Source organism: Protopterus annectens, chromosome 4.part1 (assembly GCF_019279795.1).
Source record: "Protopterus annectens isolate FY-2018-M chromosome 4.part1, PAN1.0, whole genome shotgun sequence".
Classification (NCBI taxonomy): domain Eukaryota; kingdom Metazoa; phylum Chordata; order Ceratodontiformes; family Protopteridae; genus Protopterus; species Protopterus annectens.
In genome coordinates, this window is record NC_056734.1 from 929,242,442 (window position 1) to 929,258,652 (window position 16,211).

A 16,211-nucleotide genomic window follows, 5' to 3' on the forward strand; every position below is an offset into this window, starting at 1 on the left:
TGACATGTTATTCTGCATATAAAAAATGGACACAATATGTTTCCTAAAACAACAGGATATGTTTATGACACTGTGACAATGTGTTTTCTCAAAAATATGTTTTTCTGCATGAAAAACAGGATATGGCACAAGAACAGATGTTTTATACAAAGATCCAAATAAAATACAGGATGTTCACACTGTCAGAAAAGTTGATCTCTGACAATGTGTTTTCTCAAAAATATGTTTTTCTGCATAAAAAACAGGATATGCTTATCAGCATTGGTACAAGAACATATGTTCCTATACACAGATCCAAATAGAATACAGAACAATGTGTTTCCTCAAAAATATGTTTTTCTACATGGACATCAGGACACTGTTACAGGATATTCAAACTGTCAGAAAAGCTGGTCTCTTACAAGACATTGTTAAACAAGGAAGCTTAGTATTGTTTCTACAGGACTAAAACTGTATCTAAAGAGCTGTATAAATCCAGTTATGTTAGAGGTATGATAGGGACACAAGTCCTAAGGTAAATGTTATATCTCTCACATCATCTGTACTATATGAGAAGTAAAGTTGGAACAGTACTTTTAAGCTGCAACGTGGTTCCGTTTGATTTATTATAAAAAGTTATTTGTTACTGCTCTCTAAAGTTGATGCTGCAAAGTATATTCTCTCATCAGTGTATATTCTGCAAGTTTCTGTATGCAACAGACTGTGAATGCAAATATAACCAGACTTTGAATTTTAGCAGAATCCAGCCAGCAAGACTGATTGTCTTAAGAACACTTCAAATCCATCCCACAGCAAGTAAGCTCCAGCAAGCAGCAGCAAGCAATAAGAGCCATGTTATTTTTTCAGGAACTATCGCCCTATTAGCCTGACAAGCCTGGTCTGCAAGGCCATGGAAGGTATCATCATGGAATTCATAAACAAAGACATTGGTAACCTCCAAACTCTGGACCCCACCCAGTTTGGATTTTTGAAAGGCAGATCTTGCCTCCTGAATCTGGTCAACTTCTTTGAGGCAGTCACCAAAGCCGTAGATGAGGGTAAGGTGGTTCACACAGCCTATCTTGACCTCGCCAAGGCTTTCAACACCATCCCCCATTTTTGAATTTTGGAATGTACCTCACAAGACATCTGCAGCAGCTAGAAAGGCCACAGAAGTACCTCACAAAGAGAATTACTGACCTCAAACAGATGCCGTACACTGATCGTCATAAAAAACTCCAGCTTTACTCTGTAGCATATCACCAACTCCAACGTGATCTCTGCCTAACATATAAAGCTATGTCAAAGCCAGATCTGTTGGACATGCTACACCTAAAGAAATCCCAATCCCTCTGAGCTACACACTCTAGGGACCTAAACCTTGTCACCACAATAAACAGGACTTGCTGGAGGGATAGATTCCTGTCCCAGAGACTTCCCATACTCTGGAACAAGCTACCCATCTACGTCAAGCAAAGTTCCTCATTAACACTCTTCAAGAAAAATTTTGATGAGTGAATGGGAAATAGGAAATACATCCCGGGGATCACTTCTGGGGCTCTGCTCGACAGTGGCACAGGAAATTAACTTTCTTGGGTTGGCATAAGGCAGGGAACCTTTTTGGCTAGGCTTAGGCCCTTGGGCTGCTGATAGCCTAGTACCTACCTATGAACCTATGAATGTATATACACATATTGCATGCACACACACACACACACACACACACACACACACACACACACACATATATATATATATATATATATATATATATATATATATATATAATATGCATGTGTGTATGTGCTTGTGTATATGTTTATGTGTATAAAGTGCATCTGTACAAAAGCTTGAGTGTGTGTGTGTGTGTGTGTGTGTGTGTGTGTGTGTGTGTGTGTGTGTGTGTGTGTGTGTGTGTGTGTATTTCTGTGTATAACAGAGAACACTCAAGTAGCAGCCACTTCCACAGCATGTATAATACTACGTGTGATGCAGTACTGTGTTTAAATGCATGTCTGACTGAGTGTGTGTGTGTGTGTGTGTGTGTGTGTGTGTGTGTGTGTGTGTGTGTGTGTGCATTTAAACACAGTTAAGTACTTTTGATTTCCTTTTCTTAGTGTTTTTAATGCAATGGCACATAGTAAATGTATGTTAAAGTAAATTCAGCTGTATATTATGGTTGCCATCAATCGTCACAGTTCCTTTGTGGACTACAAAATGATCATGGACTCTAGCAATATAAGGACTGTGGGAATCTCTTATAATGGATCTGCATATGCCAGATATGCATTCCCCCTCTAGAAGGATGTCACAAAAAGCATAAAAGACCTTTTTATGAACAGTATCAGTGCACCTAGTTAATAGGGTTGCCACCTGACTCTCTTTCTGCAGTTTTATCCTCTGTGTGTGTGTGTGTGTGTGTGTGTGTGTGTGTGTGTGTGTGTGTGTGTGTGTGTGTGTGTGTGTGTATATGGGGGGGGTGGTGCTTGAAAACAGTAAATGTATTGATACTTTACAAGAAAAAATACTTTCTGACTTTTCTCTAAATGTCACACAAATCTTTGACACCACATTTATCTTAACATATAAACTGTTATAAATAACAAACATCTAAAGCTTAGCATTTCAATACTGTGTTGTGTAAATTTGTCAGAAGAGCTGACAATTGCCTTTAAACCCCTGACTGATCTGACTGATCTAATTGCTTTGTTTTGCTATGAAAGGGGAGTTTTAAGTTCTCCTCCCCTCTGCAATAAAAGCAGTGGAAAACAGTTCCACAGCTTTCTATCTTTTTCATATCAGTTGCTGTGTTCCTGACATCAGCAGGATTAATTGCCCATCTAAGATTAATAACAGTACCTGGCAGGGTAAACTACAGATTTAACTGTGCCTATGATATGTCATGTGGATGGAGACGAATTTCTCTGCAAAGTATGTGAGAAGTTGAGTTTTAAAAAAAAGTAGGTGGGCTTTCCCTTCCTTTGACTCCAATGCAAGGAAATAAAAGTTTTAAAAAGTACAAGCATGTTTCTGGTACCTACATAATGCTGGAACCATACAGTAGGGAGAAAATAAACCTAAAGACTGAGTTAAACTGTAGGACAGGGTGGAGTTTTCCTTCAAATTGTTGAAGTCTCTTGGCCAACTAAAGCTATAAAAGTGGGAGGGTGCTCACCCCTCCTCCTCACCCTATGGTTGCGGCGTCCTTCACTCAAAGGCACCAAGAAGATTGCATAAAAAGAAAAATAAATTAATTAAAATAAATAAGTAAATACATAAAAACTGTGCCCTTTACGAAGCTGGCCTGTACAGGGCCCTAGGCAGTCGCCTAGTTCGCCTATGCCTAAGGCCAGCCATGACTGAAAGTTAATAACAATACTGAGAGCTGCAGAGAAACATACAAATTGATTGGTTTGTTCTTGCAATGCTATCAAGTTACAAGGCAAGGATTGTTTATCACAAATAACACTGCCCCCCCCCCCATGTGCTTAACCCAGGTTCTGAATACCCTAGTTCTGGGAATGTGAAGGCTTCCTAAGGGACACTTGCTTGTTGCATTGTGTTTTAATTACAAGGCAAATATGCCCAACTGTGACAATGCTGCTGTTTCTCTTGGTGTGAACTGTAGATATCTTACAGCAGAGGCTGGAGAGATAAATCACAACATGCAAAACAGTGTTAGCTGCACATTTCTATATCAAGAAAGTAAATGGAATCAAATTATCCACATCAAACCATGCAATCATATGTGTCTACAGGGGCTCAGAAGTAGATAGGTATTAAAGCACAGTAGTTTTTCATATAAAAATAGACAATAAATAAATATAAGCTTGACTGCATTGCTTGTCAACATTAGGAGCTTAGCAGATAAGTAAGTTGATAATATACTTTAGTCAAGCATGAATTCTAAAGTAGAACGGACCACCTAAAGATAAAATAACATGTTACATATACTCAACTGTAAATGCTAGTGAGGACTCAGATTAAGACCAAGAACTCTACGGCAATGATACAAATAGTGTAATATGTAAAGTAGTATAAGTGGATAATATTGCTAGGTACAGCATGAGAAATTTCAGAAAGAAGAAATGTAGTTGATGCAGAAAGTTGTGCTGAAGGAGATATGAGATGAAAATAAAGAGACAGATACAGGTTAAAAGAAGGTTGTTGTGTCTTTCGTCTTTTCCCGGTTAGGGGTCGCCACAGTGGAACTCCGGTCCGCTAATGATTGGCAGTAGATTTTTACATGCCGAGTTGCCGGCCCTGATGCACAACCTTCAATGAAGGTACGCCCATTCACACATGTCTCTACACAGAAGACGCTTTAGGTGAGAATCGAACAGGACATCGTCTTACTGTGAGGCGTACAGAGGAAAAAATGACTGAAAAGGAGAAATGTAGGCTGCGCTAATCTTTCCTTTATGTCTTTATCTCCCTGTGCTAAAAGATGAAAAACGTTTTTCACATTTGCAAAACTACATACTTTAAGAAGATTAACCCACGATCTTCCTGGGTCAGGAATATGGACATGTTTACTTGTTAGACTCTTACTAGCAAATCTGTCCTACTAAAGATATCCAATCTCTTGGCTTTTCTCTCCTCTCCTTTCCCAGACTGCATATTTTCTCTTCTGATATTCTATGTCTCTTATCTAAATGTTATTTCTGATATAGAAAACTTGAATTATATTATCTGTTTTTTACATAATGAAGTGTCTTCCTTTTGGATATTTATATATATCCTGGGCAGTAACTGAAATGGGTCTTGAAAGATCAGTGTAATCCTAGTTAAAAAAAAAAACTTTCTAGGTAAAATAAAGATGGTATTTTACTTGTAGTGACGTCACTATGGCAAAACCAGTGCCCTGCAGAATAATGTTGTAGCCCTTATTTGTAGTTATGATTTGCTGACATTACTACTTCCCCTACATTTCTCTGAGGTCCAGCTGGATGAAGGTTCAACCAGATGAGATAGTGCTCAAACCTTCAACTCTCTGAAACATCCTAAAATGTTTATATATATATATATATATATATATATATATATATATATATATATATATTTATTTATTTATTTATCAGGGGGAGGCAAGTGCTGTTGCACCCCATATTTACCCCAACACCTAGCCTTACTGAAATATATTAACTCCATGGACACACAACCAGCAGAAAAGACCATACACATTGAATAACTGCTGGTGTGTATGTAGAGTCTACATCAACAGTGATTTTCTAGAAGAAATGATTGCCAAATTGAACAATGGCAAACAAATTACAGAGCTGAAATTTAATCTGTGTAGTGCTTATCAAAAAGTAGAGAGTAATGAGAGGTCTGCGGTGTTGCAGCAGTTAGCGTTGTTGCCTCACAGCAAGAGGTTCTCCCATTTGATTCTCGGCTGGAGCGCCTTCTGTGTGGAGTCTGCATGTCCTCCCTGTGGTTGAGCTGACATCTAAAGTCATGCAGGTAGGTGCGTGCATGAATGGGTGTGCCTTCTTTGAAGGTTGGGCATCAGGCTGGCAACTCGACACCGTAAAAATTCACTGCCAATCATTAGCAGACCAGAGATCTGCTGTGGTGACCCCTAACCAGGAAAAGCTGAAAGACATTAGTTTAATGGCTGTGCTTTAGTCTGCCTTTAATAAGCTTGCTCAAAGTTTTCAGACAAACAAGAAAATGGCATTTGCTTATTAACCAAAGCAGTTTCATTAGCTTGCCTGATGAGGAACACAGTGGTGTGTTTGGACTGGACCATGAACTCTGGTGTCCCTGGGACATTCGGAAGTGTTTAGACTTCTGTGTGTAGGAGTAAGATTGATATTTTGTTCTGGAGTTCAAACCATACTAGATATTTAAATGTGTTCTCAGTGATGCGTCTTCTGTGGAGAATGACTGCAAACCTTTTCATACTGCTGCCTGTGAATCAAGGTTTTAGTGCACAGTCTGCTTCATTTGTTATGACTAAAAGAAAGGCAATGCACTAAGAGAAATGGCAATCATATATTGATAGGACCAGCTAACTAACAAGTATACCCATAAAGGTCTCCTAGGAGCTCATGGGCTTTACATGCAGGATTGCTCCTGTCTGTTTGGAATTTAAGTTTGTTGGTATTAAATGCACCCAGTCATATATAGTTTTGTAAAGCCTCAGTCAATATAAAATGTATTTTGTATTTTGCTGTAAACAGCTGTGGCCATTTATCTGTTGCTAAGGTTTATATCTGAATACTTGGTAAAGTTGTTTTAGTTTAGGGTAAAATTCATAGACTTACCCTGAGATTCAGAAAGGAATACCATACGTGGGAAAGCATACCATCAACAACTTCCCCCTTGCTGTAACCCTTTACAATTCACTGACTGCCTTACCAGTGTGGTTTTCTGTTAATGGGAGCTTCAGTGGGAAAGGTAGTCCTGCTGGCTGTGGTAGATGCTAATGAGGCAATCTGAGTGAGTGCCTAATGCTAATTAGCTATGTGCTCTCCCCTTCAAATATCTGAAGCTACTAGATTTTCCTGCCAACATTGCTTGGCTGCACAAATTAATGGTTGGTGGAAAAAATGTAACAGCTTCAAAAGGTGGCGGTCAGCTATTAATTTCAATTGAAGAAATCGGGCACAGACATGTTCAGTAAATATCAGTAGAGATGTGGGGCGGGGATGTGTTAGTGTATGCGTATATGTGTGGAAGTCATGTGTGTTTCTGTAAGGACATGAGTGGTATTGCATTACAGAGTGAGTGTGTGTGTTTGTATGATTGTATGTCTGCATGGATGGTTATAGTAAGGTAGCTGCAGAGAGAATTGCAGATGTGTGTGTGTTTCTGAGTATGCTTATAGGAGAAAGCTTGAGTGTGTTCATAAGTCAGATTAAAATGGGGACTTGTTTGATGTTGAATGGATATGTGTGTGTGTGTGTGTGTGTGTGTGCGTGTGTGTGTGTGTGTGTGTGTGTGTGTGTGTGTGTGTGTGTGTGTGTGTGTGTGTGTGTGTGTGTGTGTGTGTGTGTGTGTGTGTGTGTGTGTGTGTATATATATATATATATATATATATATATATATATATCTACGCATGCATGGGAGTGCATATACCTGGATGTCTAGATGTGTATGTGTGTGAGGTTTCAGTATTGCATGTGCCAATGTGGTGATACATACACCACCAGTGTAAACACTATTACTGTCACAGGTCTGACAGAATTATTAGTAAGAAAATGTGATTTGCATACATACTAATGACCCACTAATGAGGTCTTACCATGGCCATAGTTGTCTCTGAATCTCATTTTTCACTAATCGTGTAAACTGACCTACCTTCAGAAGGCACTTTATCAAAGAAGTGGAGTTATTCCTAGCCCAGCCTTAGTCTTCACTGTCATATTTTAAGTTGTATTGCCCTTTTCAAAAATACATGATTAATAAAACATACAAATAGTTCTGAACCTAGATGTTACATTTTTTTGTCATTCTTATATTTCACTTACTAATGTAAATGGTGTGTCCAAAATGATTATCATGATTTATAATAAACAGGCTGCTTGTACAATGCATTCTGTTCTTCTTGAGAATAACTTGATAAACCAGAATCACAAAAAATGAGAACACACTCACAAATTAAGACACTGAGAAAGTGGTTTGCATTTGTGTTATAAAACTACGTGACCTTTCAACTTATTGTCTTTGACTAAGAATGCTGTACCAGCCTGCAAGACCAGTAGTGTCCTCAAAGAAGCCGAATGAGTTTGGCATCTCAAAGATTCCGTCAAGCTTGAATTATTTTTATACAGTTTGCCTGTTCCATGAAAAGTGTTTGCCAGAAAATAACCGTAAATTCCCCTGATCATCCAGAGCTAGAAATTTTAGTTTTTTTTCCTTGGAAGCAGTTGTCACACCTGTAGTTACATAAAGGATGCCATTCCTTGTCTATACCACTCTGACATATGTATTTGCTTATTATGAAGTATGCACACTGTTTTCCTACATGATTCAGTATGTCTTGTGACTTGTGAGTTGCATGTTTTCTCCATGTTTGCATGGGTTTTGAAAAGGTACTCATGATTAGTCCTACATCCACCAAGCATTTATTTATTTATTTATTTATTTATTTATTTGTCATTTGTTAACTGGGTTAGTCCAACTGAGCCAGTGGCCCGTTTTTAGTGGAGACCCAAGGAGAAAAGCTTCAGACAGTTATTACAAAGTTACAAAAAAGAAAAACATCTGACAATTAAGTTGTATGCAAACATTACAATAATGTGCTTTACATGAGAACATTAGAAATTTACAAAAGGCCTGAGAATGAAATTTACATAAACATTACAATAACATGCATAACATGCAGTACAAAGTTGGATTTTTTTTAATCAACAAAAAGAAAAAGATATGCAAATGAGATAGGATACTTGCAATAGGTGGGTGTTAAAAGTGTGAGAGATAGTAAGGTGGTAAGGTGGGATTTAAGTGGGATCATTGCAGTGACAGGTGTTGGCATTTAGGAGAAAAGTTTTAAGTTCAGATTTAAAGAGATTTATGTCAGAAATGATTCGGATGTTAAGGGGGAGTTTGTTCCATACATGAAAACATGCTAGTTTATTATGCATGATTATTGCCCATTTGTATGATTTACCCTCATCCTTGTGACTATGGGCAAAAGCGAATTAAAAAGGACCAGTTCACTAACTTGGTAAACAGATAAATAAATAAATACTAAAGTGCAGCATAGCATTAGTTAACATTTCTCTAGGCTTCTTTTCTTGAGTATAATCAAATATAAGTAAAAAAAATAAAAAGAATGTAAAGGTGGCACTGACAGAGAAGATTCACAACATTACAGTAACAAAGGCACTGACTATGTAAGATAAACCATGATTACATATTATATGCACATGAATAAAATGACTGCATCTACGCATCTAATTTAAGATGACATATTGTCACTATGTTACCCAGTAAATAGTCATCCATACAAGCTCACATTATAGCTCCTGCTATGAGTTTATTATCGTAGTATCTTTTTGCTAAAGTACATGGCAGGATGCGTTTTATCAGCATGTTAGCAGACAGCATTGCGTGTTCAGTCTTGGAACTCAAGGTGTTGCGTGCACATTGGAAGTAATAGACGGAGGTTTTCACTGCTGGGAAACTCTAGCAGCTTGAGTAATCTAACCCAACAGAAGATACCCGCTTTTTTTTTTTTTTTCTTTGCAGATACTAGACTCTGCATTATTGTGGTCACATGCACCCTAACTACTTCTGTGACTACATCTACTACAATCATTCAAAGAGTTGTATATTACGAAATATCTACAGGTGTTAGTGTTATGTGATTTGATCCAGATTTACCATGGTAGAGTACAAAACACATCTTCTCCAAGTCAGTTTTTGATTTATAGGGATACAACACATTAATACTTATGGCAAAGACTATAATATTAGGAGTGCACTTATTTCCTTTATGGTGTGAGATCTGCAGTACTAAAGATTCATGCAGTAATTAGGTCTCCTAGCACGTCTCAACCACCTACTGTAAACACCATTGCAACCTTTCTGTTGTCACTTCTCTTATCCGGTGCAAATGCTTGCAAATAAAGACACGCAAAACAGTGATTGAAAACCTTCTAGTCATTATAACTCATGTAGAAGACAAATAAAATTGCATTTTCCACTTAATTCTTTTCTTTTTTCACCAGTTACCCCAGTATCATGTAGTAATAAAATTTACACTCCATGTTGCTTCTATAAATCACTATTTACTTTTGCAGAGCAAGTGCAAATTACTTGTCACACAATACAATGAAATATTGCCACCTCATGGCATCTACTAGTACAGCCCTCTCCAGCAGTGCAGTCAGTTCTAAAGAGAAAAGCTCACAGCAATTTGTAGATAGTAGTGCTGAATGTTTGTTTCATTTTATTTGCTTAGCAGCCTTGAATAAGGAAAAATACAAAACAAAGACACCCTTGTCAAATTATTCTGTTATAAAACAAAAAAAATGTGAAAACATTTGCAAAGGTGCGCATGTACATGTTTATACAAGGGTATATTGGTCAATACTGTCTGAGTGAGCATATGTTAGAAGTTTGCTTCTAAAAATGAAACAGTGCATTGACGTAAGTCACAGTTCCAGAAATCATGTTAATGCTTGTGTTGTCTATTGCAGGCATCTTCATCAGAGCAAAAGAACCTCTGGGTTTCTGAAATTAGGAAAGTTTTAACTGGACAGCTGGAAGCCTGCAGAGGTAAATGTGTGTTGATCACTAAATGCTCATGTAGAAGTGCGCTCTACATTCAAAGTATTGTTACAAGACAAACATTTGCACTTCAGTACATGATACCATGGATGTATTTCACTACTGAAACTTTACCTACTTCACTTTTTTCACATAATACATGTTGATCTGAATGTTATAAGATGTCTCTGTCTTGCGTGCCTGGTAATTGCTTACATTGTATGATCACTGAAAGCACTGCTGTATTGCCTTTTGGCTCAATACTCCGTTCCTTACCTGCAAACCAGTAAGGTATTCCTTGAGGCACTCTATGCCATATGTCAAATTGCCATTTCCCTTAGTTCTCTACAAGCTGTTGGCCATCCAGACAATGAAAGTTGGCAGAAATTCATAGAACAGGTTTCAGAAAGGCTTACTGCAATGCAGAAGTCTTATCTTGGAATGTTTCTGCATTATGGTAAAACTTTCTGTTTCAAAGACTGCTCTCACTCCACGTTTTTCCCCTATCTAGGACTGTAGTGCAGAGCCAGAAATATAGGAAGCCAACTCTGTGTAGTGTGTGTGTGTGTGTGTGTGTGAGTGTGTGTGTGTGTGTGTGTGTGTGTGTGTGTGTGTGTGTGTGTGTGTGTGTCTTTGTGTGTTTTCTGTGTGTGGGTGCCTGTCTCGGTATTTATCTGAGTGGGCCAGAAATGTAGGAAGCTGACTCTGTATTGTGTGTGTGTGTGTGTGTGTGTGTGTGTGTGTGTGTGTGTGTGTGTGTGTGTGTGTGTGTGTGTGTGTGTGTGTGTGTGTGTGTTTGTATTCACTGAAGTTGGGCAGAAGTACAGGAACCTAGCTCTGTCCATTATGTATGTTTGTGTTTGTGTGTGAGCATGTACACTTATGTGCATTTGTGTGTTTGTATGTCAGTTTGTGTTTGTGTGTGAGTATGTACACTCATGTGCATGTATTTTTGAGTTTTTGTAAGTGTGTGTGTGTGTGTGTGTGTGTGTGTGTGTGTGTGTGTGTGTGTGTGTGTGTGCCTTTGTGTGTTTTCTGTGTATTGGTGCCTGTCTCTGTATTTATCTGAGTGGGCCAGAAATGTAGGAAGCTGACTCTGTATTGTGTGTCTGTGTGTATATATGTGTGTGTGTGTATGTGTGTGTGTGTGTGTGTGTGTGTGTGTGTGTGTGTGTGTGTGTGTGTGTGTGTGTGTCCACTGGCATGCGCGCGCGCGTGTGTGTGTGTGTGTGTGTGTGTGTGTGTGTGTGTGTGTGTGTGTGTGTTTGTATTCACTGAAGTTGGGCAGAAGTACAGGAACCTAGCTCTGTCCATTATGTATGTTTGTGTTTGTGTGTGAGCATGTACACTCATGTGCATTTGTGTGTTTGTATGTCAGTTTGTGTTTGTGTGTGAGTATGTACACTCATGTCCATGTATTTTTGTGTTTTTGTAGTGTGTGTGTGTGTGTGTGTGTGTGTGTGTGTGTGTGTGTGTGTGTCTTTGTGTGTTTTCTGTGTGTGGGTGCCTGTCTCTGTATTTATCTGAGTGGGCCAGAAATGTAGGAAGCTGACTCTGTATTGTGTGTCTGTGTGTATGTGTGTGTGTGTGTGTCTGTGTGTGTGTGTGTGTCTGTGTGTGTGTGTGTGTGTGTGCGTGTGTGCGTGTGTGCGTGTGTGCGTGTGTGCGTCCACTGGCATGCACGCGCGCGCGTGTGTGTGTGTGTTTGTATTCACTGAAGTTGGGCAGAAGTACAGGAACCTAGTTCTGTCCATTATGTATGTTTGTGTTTGTGTGTGAGCATGTACACTCATGTGCATTTGTGTGTTTGTATGTCAGTTTGTGTTTGTGTGTGAGTATGTACACTCATGTGCATGTATTGTAGTGTTTTTGTAAGTGTGTGTGTGTGTGTGTGTGTGTGTGTGTGTGTGTGTGTGTGTGTGTGTGTGTGTGTTTGCGCATGCACGTGTGCAGTGATGGAGAACCTATGACACATGTGTCAAAGGTGACATGCCACAATGCTTAGGGTGGCACACCAACATTCACTACAGTGGCATAGCTAGTAGGGGTGAAAGGGCTGGGCAGCACTCGATAATCTGTTTTTTTTTTTTTTTTTTTTTTATGAGAAGCTGTTGTGTTTTTTTTTTTGTTTTGTTTTTTTTTTTTTTGGCCTGGCAGTTAGTCAGGTGGTGTCATGGTGGCTTTGCATTTGGCTAAGATGCACACCATGATGCACACATGCACGCAGCAGCAGGTCATCAGGAAGCCGTTTCACGGTCATGTAATCGCACACCTAGATGCATGGGGAAAAATAGCAGGAGGAACCCTGGGCCAAGAAGACAAATGTAAAGGAGAAGTATTTAAGTATTTCATTTATTTTAATAAACATAAGAGTGCATAGATTTAGAAAGAAGCACATTTTACTGAAGGGATCGCTTGGGTGAATGTTTCATTTTGATGCTTGTACACATACTAAGAATGTTAATGAAGGGGTCGCTTGGGCAAATGATTTTTTTTGGTGCTTCTGCTTACTGTATCTGGACATTTTACTGAAGGGGTCTCTTTTGGAAATGTTTCATTTTGGTGCTTGTGTATACCTGGACATACTAATGAAGATGCTGCTTGGGGAAATAATTAATTTTTGTATCAGGGAAGTGCTTGCGCATGCATAATCAGACTGCTGAAGTGACCACTGAGCAAAATAATTTATTGTGTCATTTTAGTGTTTGTGCATACAGAATAGGGTGGGCGGGGGGTGCAGGAGGGTGGAAGACAGGGGGAGTGATACATTAGCAGAGTCAAGATAGGCATTTTCCAGATTTTTGACACACCGAGCCCAAAAGGTTCGCCATCACTGAACTAGAGTTATCAGGTCTGACAATGCAGTATAAGATTCAGAGATATATTAATGAGGTGTTTCTCTGCAACAAGTATGGGTCAGAGATTCTGTCCCTCATGCTCATTACTCAGTTCGTGTTGACCAATCAGTGTAAATGGACAGACTCTCTGAATCATAGGTATAATCCATGCAGACTGATAATAAGTAACCTGTGAAAGACAGTGTTGAAAATCTTGGAAAAATCAATACAAATTAGGTTAACTAGAAACTTTTAGTCGCAGTGATAAAGATGTTATAAAAGATCTGGTATCCAGTAAAAGACAGCTTTTCTCAGCAGTATGCATGTATGTTGATGAATAACAAAAGCATTTAAGGCCTGTAATTCCTCCTGCTAAGTTCCCAATGCTAATTCCTTCATGACTTTACTAGAAGAAAGAAAATAAATCTTTAATTCCTAGTGTCTCTTATCTCGGTGTTTTACTATAGCTACTCACCTCAGTTTGCATAGTGTATCTTAAGGAATTACAGGAAAAAAATCACCAATGATGTCACATCACCAAGTCTTTCATACTGTATCCTAAAAAAATCCATTGTAGTTGTAGCTTCATGTTTCTCACTGATTGCTGCTCATGGACATTTCTAATGATAGCTTGTACTTAGACTGTAATGTAAGAAACATGCTCTAACAGTTCTGCAGTTCTACGCAGACTGGAAATCTCAAACAAATTTTGTGGAGGTGTGTAAAGCGAAATATTGCCAACCAAAGTATGTATAGTGTAATATAGCCTTTGCCTCCTTATTTTTGTATACTGGTTTAATGACACTCTTCTTTTGTTTAGCAGCAAGATAACCTTTCTCAATGGACCTTTTAAATAAAGTTTCAAAGTTAATACCTTCATGAGGCCTTTTGAGATGTTTTAAGGCCTCTGTTGAATATGTCATCTACACATGATGCTTTCCTATATTTTAGTTATCTAGATAGGTACACATCTTGCAGAGCAATACAAGCGGCCTTCATCTTGCAGAGCAATACAAGCGGCCTTCCCTTTATATTTTGTGTGACTGGCTATTTCTTGTTCAGATCCATTGCCAGATGCTTTACTAAAATGCTTTTTAGCAACTTGCACTGATTCACTGAAAGAAAAAAATGTCTGCCCTTTCACTAAGTATAATATAACTCTTTGTCCTTTCCTAGCACCTCTGATAAAACTAGAAAAAGAGACCTGTTCTTCCCCTTCACATCAGCAGTTCACATCAGCAGTATTTCCCATTTCACATTTAGTCACGCTGCAAGTAACCTGCATGGTAATATGTTTCTACAGTGAGTCATACACATACTCCATCCTAGAAAATTTGGTTACATTCCATTGTTTGTAAATTTTAATCCATTTACTGTTCATTCTTTCAGATTAGGGTTTTTAGTTTACTGTGTGTTTTTTTAAAGGTCTACATCTCAGCATTAATGTTTTTGCAAAACGTTCCCACCATAAAGTAGCAGGAAATGTTTCTGGTGTTGCTACCATGGTTAGGGGCACTTCAGTTACTTGTGCCACCTGCAGTGTCCTTGTCAGTTGTGCAGTTAGCAGCACCGTCGTGGTGTTTGTGTCCTCATCAGTTGTGCAGTTAGCACCACCGTCATGTTGTTTGAGTCCTTGTCAGTTGTGCAGTTAGCAGCAGCATCATGGTGTTTGTGTCCTTGTCAGTTGTGCAGCTAGCAGCACTATCATGGTATTTGTGTCCTCATCAGTTGGCAGTTAGCAGCACCATCATGTTGTTTGAGTCCTTGTCAGTTGTGCAGTTAGCAGCACCATCATGGTGTTTGTGTCCTTGTCAATTGTGCAGTTAGCAAAACTGTCATGGTGTTTGTGTCCTTGTCAATTGTACAGTTAGCAGCACCATCATGGTGTGTGTGTCCTTGTCAATTGTGCAGTTAGCAGCACCTTCATGGTGTTTGTGTCCTTGTCAATTGTGCAGTTAACAACACCATCATGGTGTTTGTGTCCTTGTCAGTTGTGCAGGCAGCAGCACCATCATGGTGTTTGTGTCCTTCTCATTTGTGCAGTTAGCAGCACCATCATGGTGTTTGTGTCCTTGTCAGTTGTGCAGTTAGCAGCACCATCATGGTGTTTGTGTCCTTGTCAATTGTGCAGTTAGTAGCACTGTCATGGTGTTTGTGTTCTTGTCACTTGTGCAGTTAGCAGCACCGTCATGGTGTTTGTGTCCTTGTCAGTTGTGCAGTTAGCACCACCGTCATGGTGTTTGTGTCCTTGTCAATTGTGCAGTTAGCACCACCATCATGGTGTTTGTGTCCTTGTCATTTGTGCAGTTAGCAGCACCATCATGGTGTTTGTGTCCTTGTCAGTTGTGCAGTTAGCAGCACCATCATGGTGTTTGTGTCCTTGTCAATTGTGCAGTTAGCAGCACCATCATGGTGTTTGTGTCCTTGTCTGTTGTGCAGTTAGCAGCACCATCATGGTGTTTGTATCCTTGTCAATTGTGCATTTAGCAGCACTGTCATAGTGTTTGTGGCCTTGTCAGTTGTGCAGTTAGCACCACGATCATGGTGTTTGTGTCCTTGTTAATTGTGCAGTTAGCACCACCGTCATGGTGTTTGTGTCCTTGTCATTAATGCAGTTAGCAGCACCATCATGGTGTTTATGTCCTTGTCAGTTGTGCAGTTAGCAGCACCTTCATGGTGTTTGTGTCCTTGTCAATTGTGCAGTTAGCAGCACCGTTATGGTGTTTGTGCCCTTGTCAGTTGTGCAGTGAGCAGTTCTGTCATGGTGTTTGTGGCCTTGTCAGTTGTGCAGTTAGCAGCACCGTCATGGTGCTTGTATCCTTGTCAGCTGTGCAGTTAGCAGCATGGTCATGGTGTTTGTGTCCTTGTCAGTTGTGCAGTTAGCAGCACCATCATGGTGTTTGTGTCCTTCTCATTTGTGCAGTTAGCAGCACTGTCATGGTGTTTGTGTCCTTGTCAGTTGTGCAGTTAGCAGCACTGTCATGGTGTTTGTGTCCTTGTCAATTGTGCAGTTAGCAGCACTGTCATGGTGTTTGTGTCCTTGTCAATTGTGCAGTTAGCAGCACCGTCATGGTGTTTGTGTCCTTGTCAGCTGTGCAGTTAGCACCACCGTCATGGTGTTTGTGTCCTTGTCAATTGTGCAGTTAGCACCACCATCATGGTGTTTGTGTCCTT

The 16,211-nt window shown here is 39.4% G+C and overlaps 1 protein-coding gene across 4 annotated transcripts in view; it reads left to right on the forward strand.

The window, feature by feature from the left end:
* Window positions 1-16,211, forward strand: part of LOC122801123 (guanine nucleotide exchange factor DBS-like) — a 3,406,519-nt gene that overhangs the window by 2,973,072 nt on the left and 417,236 nt on the right. For all 4 annotated transcript variants that reach the window (XM_044070650.1, XM_044070651.1, XM_044070652.1 and 1 more), the window contains exon 25: window positions 10,131-10,209. In XM_044070650.1, coding sequence (XP_043926585.1) covers window positions 10,131-10,209 — 79 coding nt within the window. The remainder of the gene's footprint in view (window positions 1-10,130; window positions 10,210-16,211) is intronic.